The sequence below is a fragment of the Bos taurus genome, chromosome X (genome assembly GCF_002263795.3).
Source record: "Bos taurus isolate L1 Dominette 01449 registration number 42190680 breed Hereford chromosome X, ARS-UCD2.0, whole genome shotgun sequence".
In the NCBI taxonomy this organism is placed as follows: Eukaryota; Metazoa; Chordata; class Mammalia; order Artiodactyla; family Bovidae; genus Bos; species Bos taurus.
Window position 1 is genome coordinate 23,115,034 of NC_037357.1, and position 15,724 is coordinate 23,130,757.

Below are 15,724 nucleotides of genomic sequence, written 5' to 3' on the forward strand. Positions count from 1 at the left end.
TGTAAGAATAGCTATTATCAAAAAGAGAAGAAATAACAAATGTTGGAGAGGATGAGGAGAAAAAGGAACCCTTGTGTTAATGTAAACTGGTGCAGTCACTATGGAAAACAGGATGGATGTTCCTCAAAAAATTAAAAATGAAGATTTCCCTGGTGGTACAGTGGATAGGAATCCATGTGCCAATGTAGGGTATATAGGTTTGATCCCTGGTAGAGGAAGATTCCACATGCTGAGGAGCAACTAAGCCCGTACACCACAACTACAGAGTAACCCCCACTCTCTACAAACAGAGAAAGCCCTCTCGCAGCAATGAAGATCCAGTGCAACCAAAAATTTTTAAAAATTAATTAAAAATGAAATTGCCATATGATCCAGCAATTCTGGATTTTTTATTTCTGGATAAATTCTGGATATTTATCCAAAGAAAATGAAAACAACAACTCAAAAAGATATATGCACCCTCATGTTCATTGCAACATTATTTACAAATAGCCAAGACAGAAAAACCTAAGTGTCCATCAATGGATAAACAGATAAAGAAGCTATGGTATATATGTACAATGGAATATTATTCAGCCATAGAAAAGAAGGAAATCTTGCCATTTGAGACAACATAGATGGATTTGAGGGTATTATGCTAAGTGAAGTAAGTTAGACAGAGAAAGACAAATATCATATAATGATTCCACTTATATGTGGAATCTTAAAAAAAAAAAACCAAAGCGAACAGACTGATGGTTGCCAGAGGTGGGAGATGGAATGTGGGTGGGAGACGTGGGTGAAGGAAGTAAAAAGGTACAAATTGTAAGTTATGAAATAAATAAGTCATGGGGGTGTAATGTACAGCAGAGTGACTATAGTTAAAAACATTTTACTGCACACTTGAAAGTTGCTAACAGAGCAAATCAAAGTGTGGTGATAGACGTTAATTAGGCTTATTTAGGTAATCATTTCCAAATATACAACTACTGAATCATTATATCATATACCTGAAACTAATATGTCGATTATATCTCAATTTTAAAAGAGAATTGAAAACAGAAACTCAAAAAAAAGAGAGAAATAGGTAAATTTGACTCCTAAGTTAAAAAGGCTTGTGCTTCAAATGAAACCATCAATTAAATGAAAGATAATTCACAGAACAGGAGAAAATATTTGCAAATTAATATTTTATAAGGATCCTTGAATCCAGACTACATAAAGAACTCTTACAACTAAACAGTAAAAAGAGAAATAGCCCAATTTAAAAATGGGCCGAGAATCTGCACATTTATCCAAAAAAGATACAGCATACAAGTGGCCAATAAACACATGAAAATGTCCTCAGTTTCACTAGCCATTCGGGAAATGCAAATCAAAACCACAATGTGAAACCACTTCACACCCACTAGAATGGCTGGAATCAAACAAGTCCTCAGAAGATGTGGAGAAAATGGAACCCTCCTACAATGATGATACGAATGAAATGTTACAGCTGCTTTGGAAGTCAGGGAGTTCCTCAATGATAAAACTCAACAGTGACTCTATGACCTAGCAAATCCACTCCTCCATATATACTCAAGAGAAGTGAAAACATGTCCACACAGAAACTTGTATAAAAATATTCATAGTAACATTATTCATAACAGATAAAGATGGAAATAATTCAAATGTCCATCAACTGAAGAACCGATAATTAAAATATGCAGTCAGACAGAAGAATGAATACTGGCACATGCTACAATACGGATGAAACTTGAGAACATTATGTTAAGTGAAAGAAGCCAGACACAAAAGATCATATATTCTATTTATCTGAAATGTCCAGAATAGGCACATCTTTAAAGATAGAAAGGATATGAGTGGCTGCCAGGGGCTGGTGGGAAGGGCCGAGGGGAGGAAATGAGGGGTCATGGCTAATGGGCATGAAGGTTTCTTTTGGGGGTGATGGGAATGTTCTAAACTTGTGGTAATGAATGCACGACTGTGACTATACTAAAACCTACTGAAATGTATACTTTCAGTGGGTTAATTGTATGGCATGTGGGCTTCTCACATAGTTCAGTTGGTAAAGCATCTGCCTGCAATGAGGGAGACCTGGGTTCAATTCCTGGGTCGGTAAGTTCTCCCGGAGCAGGAAATGGCAACCCACTCAAGTATTCTTGCCTGGAGAATCCCATGGACAGAGGAGCCTGGCAGGCTACAGTTCATGGGATCACAAGAGTTGGACACGACTTAGCACTATCTTTCTTAACGCTGTTTAAAAAAAAAAACTAGAAGGGATCCTATTTTTCCCATCTGCCTCTTGCTGACAAAACTTTTTCCACCTTCCCTTTTCAGATTAATGCAAAAATTATCTGAAAACGGAGCAGACAAATCTCCATTAAGTTGCTGGCTCATAATTTTCCAGAGATGAATACACAAATGTAAATTATAAGTGCTGTTAATAAGTCTGGTTTCCCAGTATCTGCGGGGTGAACCAGACAACTTAACTTCTTCCTGGCAAAGGCAGCAATATCACTGGTAAATATTTGAAAGTCAGAAAGGAGATAATTACTTTTCGAAGTACATTTCAGCATATTAAAATGTCACTATATTTGCTAATTCAACTATTTTATAAAGCCCCAAACTTTATTGTAAGTATAAACTGTTCCTTCTTTCTAATATGCCATGAGCTTTTTATTTTTTCATTAACACGTGCATGTACATGTGCTTAGTCCCTCAATCGTGTTCGACTCCTTTCAGCCCGATAGACTGTAGCCTGCCAGGCTCCTCTGTCCATGGGATTCTCCAGGCAAGAATACTGGAGTGAGTTGCCATGCCCTACTCCACGGGATCTTCCCAAACCAGGGATTGAACCCAGGTCTCCTGCATTGCACGTGGATACTTTACCATCTGAGCTAACAGGGAAGCCCTTCCATTAACATATGATTGTTTTTTAAAAAATTATACCATGAATTGAAAATGATAGGAAGTAACTGATAAAGGTCTTCTCAATTGGAAAGCAATAGTGGCTCCTTGGTATTTCTGCTGAAGAAAGAATAATATGGGAAGGAATTCATCTGCCTCAGGAATTTAAGTCACGAATGACTAAACTGAAGATTTCTTATGCCCATAAATATTAAGGCGATGGCACCCCACTCCAGTACTCTTGCCTGGAAAATCCCATGGACAGAGGAGCCTGGTAGGCTGCAGCCCATGGGGTCGCTAAGAGTCAGACACGACTGAGCGACTTCACTTTCACTTTTCACTTTCATGCATTGGAGAAGGAAATGGCAACCCAATCCAGTGTTCTTGCCTGGAGAATCCCAGGGACAGGGGAGCCTGGTGGGCTGCCGTCTATGGGGTCGCACAGAGTCAGACACGACCGAAGTGAGTTAGTAGCAGCAGCAGCAGCACTGAAATTGTAGTTTCTCTTTGGAGAGCTCTCCTAGACCTCTTCTTTGTTGTTGTCAAGTCACTAAGTCATGTCTGACTCTTAGAACTGTAAGAGTTGCGATCCCATGGACTGTAGCATGCCAGGCTCCTCTGTCCTCCACTGTCTACCAAAGTTTGCTCAAATTCATGTCCATTGAGTTGGTAATACTATCTAACCATCTCATCCTCTGTCGCCCCCTTCTCCTTTTGCCTTCAGACTTCTTTACCTCCAGGAATAGATTATTCTGGTTCCAGATTCTGAGCAAAGGAACGTGAGTCAAAGTGACCTGTGAGCAAATCAGACAGTGCAAACATTTGAACAACAAACCACAGAAATGATTTGACTCTTTGGAGCATGGCTTCCACTTGTGCTCTATTAAATAAGATCTGGGGAAAAGGTTATCCCCAAGTCTTTATTGAGGGAAACAAACAACTGTCCCTTCTCACTGATCTCTAGACTCATTCATCCAGGCTTTAAATACCACCTACGAGGCTGATGACTCCCAAGTTGATATCCCCAAGCCAGATCCCTTCCCTGAAGACCAGATTTCTATATCCATTTGCCAACTCAACAACTCTGCACGGACACTGAATAGACACCTCAAAATTATTAGGTCCTAAACCAAACTCTTTTTTGGGCTGTGCCACATGGCTCATGGGATTGAACCTGGACCTATAGCAGTGAAAGCATTGAGTCCTAACCACTGGACCACCAGGGAATTCCCCCTCAAAGCAAACTTCTAATCCTCATGATTTCGCCACACCCTGCTCCACCTGCAGGCATCTCCATCGATGACAATTCCTTCCATCCGCTTGCTCAGGCCCAAATTTTCAGTCATCCTTGATGCAGCCTTGCTCTCAGGGCCCACATCCAAACCATGAGCAAATAATTTTGGGTCTACTTTCAAAATATACCCAGACGCTCACCACTTCCATCATTACCTCTCTGGTTCAACCCACCATCATCAATCTTTGCAGCCTCCAAATTGGTGAACTTGTTCTGGATGTGAGGTAAGTTTGTCTCTCCTTTGCTCAGAACCTGCCTATGGCTCCTCATGTGACTCAGAGTAAAAGCCAAGGTCCTTACCATGCCCTTTATGATTCAGACCTGTTACTTCTCTGGCTTCATCTCTGTCTGTCTCTGTCTCTGTCTCTCTCTCTCACACACACGCACACACGTAACTTCTGCCACACTGGTTCTCTTCCCATTCCTTGAATTTGTCAGTATTTTTCCATCTCAAGGCTTTTATACTTATTGTCCCTTCTGCCTAGAACACTCCCTCAGACCCCTCTGGTGACATCCTACCCTCTCTTAGGTCTTTGTTCACTGTCACCTTGCCAGTGCTGAAATGAACAAGAAGCCAGTCAAAGCCTTACATTCGCCATACATACACAGTGAGGGGTGGGCTTTGGGTGAAAAAGAAATGAGAGGACGGCCTCTTGCTGGGTTCGGAATAAGACCTGGATCAGAAAGGAGGTATCTCTCTTAGGGGGCCGACCTCTGCTTCTGTGCTGGAGCAGGTGAGGAGCAGGTTTTTTATTGAGCCTTCAGAGAGTGCTTGGTTGAGAAGATACCATAGAGGGACTTTTGCTTTCAATCCTTGGGAGCAACTCCTAAGACTGAAATGCCTCCTAGTGCCAAGCATTTGCAGGCATGCCCAAGAAATGCAATGAATAAAATGAATCTCAATTTTCTGATGGATTTTTAATATGTTTATCTGTTTCCTTTATAAGAAAGTAAACTTACAATTTCACAAATTGTAATAGTTCAAATTGTAAGAGAACACAGGTTTCAGTCATAACTGATTTAACAGCCTCAACCCTCCAGGACACAACTAAGAACTAGGGAAAAAACAAACAGCTTTTAGGAACAGAAATAGACACACAGATATAGATACTAGGTAAACTAGTGGTTACCAGGGGGAGTGGGAAGGAAGGAGGAGCAAGATGGGGAAGGGGATTGAGAGGTGCAAAGTACTAGGTATAAAAGAAGTACAGTACGGGGAACACAACCAATATTTTGTAATAACTTTATTTGCAGAATAATTTATAAAAATACTGAATCACTATGTTGTACTATCAAAACTAACATAATATTGGATAAGTCAAGTATACTTCAATCTTAAAAAAAAAAGCTTTTATGCAACCTGAAGAGATCATACTAAAGTTCATATACATTACTATTAATAGAAGCAGAATCCCCACAACCGTACTCATAGTCTATTTACTCATATTTTGCAAACAACACTAACAGGTGTGGTTCTCTCGTTTTCTAGCTCATAACACACCAGAATGGGCAATGAAGGAGGGAGATTAGAGGATCAGGCAGTAACTGCTGGCTGGTAGAAACAGTTAAAATAACAGCAGCAAGAAATGGCAGCTATGAGGGGTGGGAGGAAGGCACAAGAGGGAGGGGATATAGGTATACATATAGCTGATGCACTTTGTTGTAGCGCAGAAACTAACACAACATTGTAAGGCAACTACGCCTCAAAAAAAAAAAAAAAAGAAGGAAAAAGAAACGGCAGCTAACAGAGAGGGGATATATGGAAAGATTAGAAAACCAGGCATTGCAAATTAAGAGGCAGAACAATCTGTGCCCAATTTAATATGAGGACAAACAGACCCATCACGGTTTAGGAGCCCTTGAGGCAACACTATATAGAACAAATTAAAATAACTAATGCTATTATAAGGATAATCTTGAAACATCAGGAAAAGATGCAATTATTTCCAGGTTCAGGAGTCAGGAAGGTAAATAATCTTTTTGAAAAGCTTTCCATCTAAAATGGTTAGATTGGAAAGAGGGAAAAAAATCAAGCTCTAAAAGTGCTGAAACTTCAGTTACCCAGAAAATCATTTATGTGGAATCACTGAGAAATTAGTGTTACCCAGTAAGTGACCCTGGAGAAGGCAATGGCTCCCCACTCCAGTACTCTTGCCTGGAAAATCCCATGGGCGGAGGAGCCTGGAAGGCTGCAGTCCATGGGGTCACTAAGAGTCGGATACGACTGAGTGACTTCACTTTCACTTTTCACTTTCATGCATTGGAGAAGGAAATGGCAACCCACTCCAGTGTTCTTGCCTGAAGAATCCCGGGGACAGGGGAGCCTGGTGGGCTGCCGCCTATGGGGTCGCACAGAGTCGGACACGACTGAATTGACTTAGCAGTAGCAGTAGCAGTAAGTAACCCATTATCATTTGGAATCCATTTTATACCATATTGCAACGTATATTAAATAATTAACTTTTGTTGTGATTTACAGATCTTTTTTGTTGTTGTGATTTACACAGCTAAACTCTGACAAAATCAAATTTGCAGTGAACAAGTTTTCACAACTACTTCTCTGTTACAGAGACAGTTTGCCTTCTTTTGGACTACAAGGAACGAAAAACATTTCTTTCTTTTTTTTTCTTTTTTTCTCCGTCATCGGGTAAGGAAAGTGTGAGGGGGGAAGACACCTCTATTCAAGGGCAAGTTCAAAAGGTAATTTTATACTAAGTATGGGCTCCATCTAGGCTAGATTTTCTGAGTGATGAAGATAACCCAAAGAAGTCATTTAAGGAAAGAACTTGCATGCCAGGAATTGTTTGATGGGTGCCACGGATGACTATAAGAAATAATTTCACTTCTTCCCAGCTCTAGACCTATGGGTTCACTCTCCCTGAATGAAGAAACCACATATCCAAAACTGAACCCCAAATTTCCTCTCCCTCCTCCATTCCTGGTCTTTTCTCTCTCCCTGCCTCATCACTTTAATGAGAAACCTGCAACGACCTAATCTCCTGCACTGTTCCTCAAACCTCACAACTAGCCACCAAGTCAAATCAATTCTACTCTTTCAATTCCCAAAAAGGAGTATGTCAAGGCTGTATATTGTCACCCTGCTTATTTAACTTATATGCAGAGTACATCATGAGAAATGCTGGGCTGGGAGAAGCACAAGCTGGAATCAAGATTGCTGGGAGAAATATCAATAACCTCAGATATGCAGATGACACCACCCTTCTGGCAGAAAGTGAAGAGGAACTCAAAAGCCTCTTGATGAAAGTGAAAGAGGAGAGTGAAAAAGTTGGCTTAAAGCTCAACATTCAGAAAACGAAGATCATGGCATCTGGTCCCATCACTTCATGGGAAATAGATGGGTAAACAGTGGCAGACTTTATTTTTGGGGGCTCCAAAATCACTGCAGATGGTGACTGCAGCCATGAAATTAAAAGATGCTTGCTCCTTGGAAGAAAAGTTATGACCAACCTAGAGAGCATATTAAAAAGTAGAGACATTACTTTGCCATCAAAGGTCCTTCTAGTCAAGGCTATGGTTTTTCCTGTGGTCATGTATGGATGTGAGAGTTGGACTGTGAAGAAAGCTGAGCGCCGAAGAATTGATACTTTTGAACTGTGGTGTTGGAGAAGACTCTTGAGAGTCCCTTGGACTGCAAGGAGATCCAACCAGTCCATTCTAAAGGAGATCAGCCCTGGGTGTTCTTTGGAAGGAATGATGTTAAAGCTGAAACTCCAGTACTTTGGCCACCTCATGCAAAGAGTTGACTCATTGGAAAAGACTCTGATGCTGGGAGGGATTGGGGGCAGGAGGAGAAGGGGACGACAGAGGATAAGATGGCTGGATGGCATCACCAACTCGATGGACATGAGTTTGAGTGAACTCCGGGAGTTGGTGATGGACAGGGAGGCCTGGTCTGCTGCGATTCATGGGGTCGCAAAGAGTCAGACACGACTGAGCGACTGACTAAACTGAACTGAGCTTCTCTCCTTCTCCCCATTCCCTGAACTGACTCAGTCCATGCCTTCGTCCACTCTCGCCCAGCTTGTTCCAACTGCCCTCTAACTGGCAGCCCTATTTTTGTACTTCCTCCTCTGCTCCATATGCCACACACTGGGTCCTCCCTACAACCTCCAGAGTCATATTTGCAAAAGTAAGAAGCTCTACCACACACTAATACAGCCCACTACTGTGCGCCCTGTGCGCCCGTACAACCCTATGCAGCAGCCTTGCTCTATTCCTCTATTCACAATGCTCTGACGGCTCCCCACTGCCCTACAAAGTAAAGCCCTTTAACATGCCTGATCCAGCCTCTGCCTACTCCTCCAAATTGATCTCCTGTGTTTCCCACACTTTCCACTCCCATCATTACAAAAAAGACTCCCCCAACCTACGATGCTGTCCCCTTTCTACTCTTTTGGCCACATCTTATTTCCTCCTTTGCCTACATCTTATTTCCTCCTTTGCCTAGATGACCTCTCCCTACCTTTCCCCACCACATTCCGTGCTCAGTCTCCGATCCACCTGGACATTTGGCTGCATCCTTAAAGTTGCAGATCCTTCTTCACCCTCTCCCTGAAGTCTTCCCTTAACTTCCTCTGTCGAGTCAGCAGAGCCTTTTCTGGCTACCCCACAACGGATCCTGCACAAACAGGTGTAATTTGTTTATTACACCTTGGCACATCCTGGTAGCGAGCAGGCTCTAAATGATCATCCTTGAAATGATCTCTTGGAAAGTTCTGTCCTGCGATGAAAAGCCTTGTAAATATATGTTTTAAATGGATGAATAATTTTTAAATAGATGAAATCCTTTCCACACATAAAACTATCATCCTAGGGTGTATGTCTTAACAGCCAAGCTAGCTACAGACCACTCCCAGGATGTTCTGTTGGTCCAGCCAGCTACTAAAAATGCTGAAAGGCAAAACAGCACCGTTTGCCCGTGTAAAAACACAGCACAGCAACCGGTGTCATTCAGGTGCTGTGACTTATAATGCTGAGGCGACAGAAGCCTGCCAACATGCTAGAGCCTACAGAGGTAAGGAGGATGAAACACCGCACCCAACTATAGAAACAGAGAAATCACTGGAGTAGAAATGTCAACTTCGAGTTCATAGCACAGCTAATTTGATGTTTGTTAAGAAAGCATACATTTCTTCTATGGAGATTTTTTTTCACTCTCAGGAAGATGCAAGAGGCAAACACAAGACACAAAGGACTCCCCACACTTTCCTGAGCTGCCCAGGTTCCAGTGAGGGTCTGGTGTAAGCATTTCAAGCCATTTCAGACGCTCAACACCTGAAGAAGGAGCACGTGCCCCATTACCACACTCCCCTTACTGCTTGATCACACCTGGAAACCCATAGTACGTATGTATGCTAAGTTGCTTCAATCACGCCGGACTCTGTGCGACCCCCAAGGGCTGCAGCCCGCCAGGTTCCTCTGTCCATAGGGATTCTCCGGGCAAGAATACTGAAGTGGGTTGCCATGCCCTCCTCCAAGGGATCTTCCAGACCCAGGGATGGAACCTGCGTTTCTCACACCTCTTGCAATGACAGGCAGGTTCGTTACCACTAGTGCCACCTGGAAAGACTCGGAAACCAATAGTGCCCACCCCCAAAAATCAAACGTGGAGGGCTTCTGAAAGAGAATAAGCTGCTGCCTTGGCTTACTGCAGTCTAACTACAGGGGTTGGCCTAGAAGAAGGAGGCAGAGTATTCTGAACATGTGTGGCGGCTATCTGATTTTTCAGAAAATTGTCTCCAAGTCTATTTCTGGGGATGCCAAAACTTCCTGGGCCAGGCTGAGCACCTGCTAAGGCAAAAGCACCACGGGCTGCCGAGGAAGACACATCCGTGAATTGCAGTACCTCAAAAACTTGCCTGAAAAGCCCTGGCTGAACGTAAGATAGCAGAGCTGCACCCTCCCCATCGCAGGGCCCCTCTGGCGGGGTAAACGCGTGTGCATCGGTGTGTGCACCACGGCCGCCAAGTGACCGCGTCCACGGTCCCCCAATCGCCGCTCTCATCCCTCACCCACACCGCGGAAGTGGCAGACGAAAACTTCTGCCTTTATAGTGAGGACCCCGGGGAGACAGGAAACTCGTGGACCCAGCTGTAAGGACGCACTAGTCCGAGTGAGAAAGCCAAGGCACCGGCGGCACGCTTTCTCTACAACGCCCCCTCCCAGCGCGGTGCCAAAGGTCTCCGAATCCGAGGTTTTTTTTTTTTTTTTTTTTGGATTTGCTTTCCCCAAACGTGAGATCCAACCCCCAGCCCCGCTTTTCCAGCATTCATACAAAGGAAATGCACTTTCGGGAGGCGGGGGCGGGGAGCATCTGGTCGGCGGGATGCGGAGTTGGAAGATACCGCGCAGCCCCACCTCCCCCGGCGGGCTGGTTCAGGTCCCTTCTCCGCTCCTCGCCCGCCCCGGAGACGTCCTCGCACCACCCGGACCTTCTCACGGTCCCGCGGCAGCGCAGCCCCGGGCCGGAGGAAAACGGCGGGCCAGCCAAGGGCGCGGGCGGCAGGGGAGGGCGAGCGATCGGGCGCCAGTGGAGGAAGGACAAAGTGCGCCCGGCAGCCCGGCGGCCGGGGCTGGAGCGCGCGAGGAGAGGGGCGCGCGAGCCGGGCGGGGGGCGGCGGGCGCTAGGGGGGAACTTACTTGCGACGGAAGCTGCTTGCAGCAGGCTGAAGTAGCTCTTGCTGTACTTATCTGAAATCCGCACGCGCCGCAGAGCCATGGACATGTCCACCTGCAGAGGGATGTCCTGGGTAGCATGCACTAACACGCCGCCGTCCCGGTTCCGGGGCAGTTCCCAGGTACTGCCACTCGGCGCCAGGGTCCGGGGCTCCGGTATCCCCAGCGCGTGCCCGGGGGCCGTGCCCAGGTGGTACCGGGATCCCGCCGCTGCCGCCATCCTCAGCGGGGAGCTCGACTGGGACAGCTGGCCCGGCCCGCCACCGCCGCCGCCGACCTCCACCGTGCGTCCGGCCCCGCTGGTCCGGGCTCCGGCGGGGGCGTTCAGCTGCCCGCCGGCTCGTTGCCGACGCCACCACAGCCCGACGACCCCGAGCCCTCTCGTGGGGACGTGGGCGCCAGAGGCTGAGAGCGCGGCGCGCCCGGAGGCCGGGAACTTGCTCGGACTTTGGGGCTCCAGCGGGGCGCTTCTGGCCGTGGCCGCAGAGGGCGACTCCTCCCGGGAACGCACACACGCCCCCTTTTAGCTTCCCGAAGGATGGGGGGCGGGGATGTGGAGGAGGGACTCCGGTAGCCCAAAGGGAGAACCCCTGCAGAGACGCCCATTGTCGGGGGAGGGGAGGCGGCCGGGGCGAGCACAAGTGGTGGGAGGAGACGGCCCGGCCTTGCACTCCCAGGGTAACTCTTGAAACTCTAGCATCCCATCCGGCTAGCCCTGGCCAAGACAGATTCGCCACGCGCGGGAGTGGCTCAATGAGAAAGCTTGCTCGTGGCCCTGCCAAGATTGCCTACCCTTGCCGGAGCCAAGAGTGTGGTATAGCCCTGGAGGGTCTGAACGGGTCTGTGCCCTCCCCCCCACCCCCAACGCAAACACCCACACCCACACATCCCGCCCCCTTGGGGGTGCTAAGTCCTGAGTCCTGATTCTCAAACGCTGGGGTCTCAGGAAGCGCCCTGTAGAGATACCTGGGCTGCCATCCCTCTCTGGCTTTGGAATCTTGGCGTGTCCTAGAGGGCTCCGGAACCCAGAAGAAAACCGGAAGGCAAGAGGAGGCGACCCCTTAAAGAAGCAAGAAGTGGGAAGGAAAGGAGTCGACCTCTTCCTTGTCCCAAAGCCCCCGGAGATGGGGTCGATGAACTACCGGACTCCGCAGAGCCGTGGTGGGGGTGGGGGGTGGCGGGGTGGGCGGGGGTGGGGGCGGTTGCTGCTCAGAAAGCTGTGGCCACTGGGGGAGAGGCCTGGGGATGTCAGCATAAAAATTGCAAGTCTGAAACTGAGTTAGTGCCATTGGAATTCACCACGAGTTTGCTTCAGCGCTACAAGTCTTTATGGGAATTGCAACTGCCATTTCTTTCTTGTTGAATCCTTATTCTTCTCAAAATGTTCTGGCAAGAGAGTGGTCTGATATTACATAGGCCAATTATTCCTGGTCCATCTTTTAAAGGCTCTATGGGAAATCACTGATCTACACCTCTTGAGAATGCGTGCAGCCAAATACAAAAGGCAAGAGTTACGAAAGGAAGGCAAATATACACACATTCACACACACACACACACACACACACACACACACACACACACACACCCTCTTCCTCTAGGCAGTTTAAGTTCTATCTAAATGTGTCAAGTTAACAGGCACAATGTTTTCCAGCCCCTCTCTTGAATGTGTGGAGACGTCCCCCCTCTACACTGTGGACAAGATGACATTAAGAATTACACTGACACCACAGTTGTTCTTTTACAACAACTTTATTTTAATAACTAAGTTAAAGATAAATAAAAATAGCAGTTTCTAAAACTACTAAAATGACTATATAGGAGGATATTTTTTATAATCATAGGGTGGAGAAGGCTTTACTTAGCATAACAAAAAAAGTATGAGATTGATCCACATATGGAAAGATGCCTTGCTGTACTGTCAAGTGAAGAAAGATGCAAAAAGATATTTATAGTTTGATCCCACTTCTTAAACACTATACCTATGTTTATGCTTAGAAAGTGGTTAGGAAGGATACAAATTGCTAACAGCAGTTATCTCCGGAGGGTAAAATTAGGAATCAACTAATTACGGGGAGCTATCACTTTTTGCTTCATAGGTAATTATATTAAAATTTTCACAATGGGCAATTTTTTTTTGTAACACATTTTCTAAATAAAGAAGGAAACAAAAAAATAAATTTAGGTTCTGAAGGGTATTAGAAAATTAACAATGAAAAAGAACTTTCTAATTATAAAAGGAATAGATGCCCTGATTTCACATTATGCTACAAAGCAATAGTAATCAAAACACTATGGTACTAATGCAAAAACAGACACATAGATCAATGGAACAGAATAGAGCCCAGAAGTGAATCCATACTTATATAGGCAATTAATCTATGACACAGGAGGCAAAAATATACAATGGAGAAAAGAGCCTCTTCAGTAAATGGTGGGCTTCCCTTGTGGCTCATCTGGGAAACAATCTGCCTACAATGCAGGAGACCTGGGTTCGATCCCTGGGTTAGGAAGATCCCCTGGAGAAGGAAAAGGCTACCTGCACCAGTAGTCTAGCCTGGAGAATCCCATGGACTGTATAGTCCATGGGCTTGCAAAGAGTCGGACATGACTGAGCAACTTTCACTTCACTTCACTTCAGTAAATGGTGCTGGGAAACCTGGACCACTTTCTCACACCATATACAAAAATAAACTCAAAATGGACTAAAGACTTAAATGTAAGACCTGACCTCCTACAAGAAAACATAGGTAGTACACTGCTATATGTTGCATAAAAAGTTGTTAAAAGAGTAAATTCTAACAGTTCTCATCACAAGGAAAAATATTTTTCTCTGTTTTTAAAATTTTGTATCTATATGAGATGAATATTCACTAAACTCATTGTGGTCATCATTTCATGATGTATATAAGTCAAATCATTACACTGTATACCTTAAACTTATATAGTGCTGCATGGCAATTATATCTCAATAAAACTGGAAGAAAAAAAGGATCATCATCATTAAAAATAAAAAGATCAATAAACTGACATAAAATTTAAAACTTCTGTGTAATTAAAACTCATTAAAAAAGTCAAACCACAAATGGGAAGTCTTTAGTAAAGACATAGTTTCCAAAACAATAAGATTCAAGAGATATAGAATAGCCAAAACAATCTTGAAAAAAATACTGTTGGAGGACTCACACTTGCCAGTTTCACAACTTACTACAAAGCTTCAATAATAAAGTGGAAACAATATGATACCAACATTAGAACAGACTTATAGGTCAGTGGAATATAACTGAGAGTCCAGAAACAAACCCTTACACCTAGTGCTAAGTGCTAAGTCGCTTCAGTTGGCTCCAACTCTTTGCGACCCCTTGGGGACTGCAGCCCGAAAGGCTCCTCTGTCCGTGGGATTCTCCAGGAAAGAATACTGGAGTGGGTTGCCATTTCTTTCTCCAGGGGATCTTCCCAACCCAGAAATCTAACCCAGATCTCCCGCATTGGGGGCAGATTCTTTAGTGGCTGAGCCATGAAGGAAGCCCAAGAATACTGGAGTGGATAGCCTGTACCTTCTCCAGGGGATCTTCCTGACCCAGGAATTGAACTGGGGTCTCCTTGCAGGCAGATTCTTTACCAACTGAGCTACCAGGGAAGCCCAGACCTAGAGTCAATTTGTTTTTGACCATGATGCCAAGACAATTCAATGGAGAAAGAAAAAAATTTTTTTAACAAATGGTACTGAGACAACTGGATATCTATGAGCAGAAGAATGAATTTGGACCTGTACTTTACATCATATACAAAAAGTATTCAAAGTATATTAATGATCTAAATGTAAAAGCTAAAACTACAAAACTGTTAGAAAATAACAGAGGCATAATCTTTATCACCTTGAATTTGGCAATTGTTTCTTAGATATCACACCAAAAACACAGCAACAAAAAAGCAGAGAAACTAAGTATCATAATTTTTTTTTTTAATCATCATTCAAAAACACTATCAGGGAGACTCCCCTGGGAGTCCAGTTTTTAGAACTCCAGGCTTTCACTGCTGTGGGGTGGGTTCAGACTCTGGTTAGATAACTAAGAATTCTACAAGCCATGTGGTACAGCCAAAAAAAAAAAAAAAAGGAGAGAGAGATACTATCAGGAAAATAAAAAGACAACTCACAGAATGGGAGAAGATATTTGGAAATCATGTATCTGTCAAGAGTCTACTGTCCAGAATATATAAACAATTCCTAGAACTCTAAGATAAAAAAGACAAGCCAATTTCAAAGTGGACAAAGGATTTAAATAGACATTTCTCCAAAGAAGATATACAAATAGTCAAGAAAGAGGTGGAAAGATGTTCAACATCATTAGCCATCAGGTAAATCCAAGTCAAAACCACAATGAGATACCACTTCAAGTCCACTAGAATGATTATATTACAAAAAAGACAGACAATAACAGGCATTGGTAAAACAGTAGAGGAAATGGAACCCTCATTCATTGTTGATGAGAATGTAAAATGGTGCAGCCACTGTGGAAAACAGTCTAGCAGTTCCTCAAAAAGTTAAATATAGAATTACCATATAACCTCAGCAATCTCACACCCATGAATCTACCCAGGAGGAATGAAGAAGTGTTCACACAGAGAGCTGTACATGAATGTTCAGAGCAGCATTATTCATAATAGCCAAAAGGTTGAAACAACTTAAATGTCCATCAATAGATGAATGGATAAACAAAATGTGATATATCCATACACTGGATTATTATTGAGCTTTAAAAAGGAATGAAATTCTTGTACATACTACAATGAGGATGAACCTTGAAAACAAGATGCTTAAGTGAAAGAAGCTAGTCCCAAAAACC

General features: G+C 44.3%; 1 protein-coding gene across 1 annotated transcript in view; it reads right to left on the reverse strand.

Annotated features, from left to right (window-relative positions):
- Positions 1-12,168, reverse strand: part of LOC132344301 (protein enabled homolog) — a 40,390-nt gene extending 28,222 nt beyond the window's left edge. The window contains exons 1-2 of the mRNA XM_059883704.1: positions 12,022-12,168; positions 10,844-11,375 (exon numbers count right to left, since the gene is read on the reverse strand). Coding sequence (XP_059739687.1) covers positions 10,844-11,375; positions 12,022-12,168 — 679 coding nt within the window. The remainder of the gene's footprint in view (positions 1-10,843; positions 11,376-12,021) is intronic.
- Positions 12,169-15,724: the final 3,556 nt, after the last annotated feature.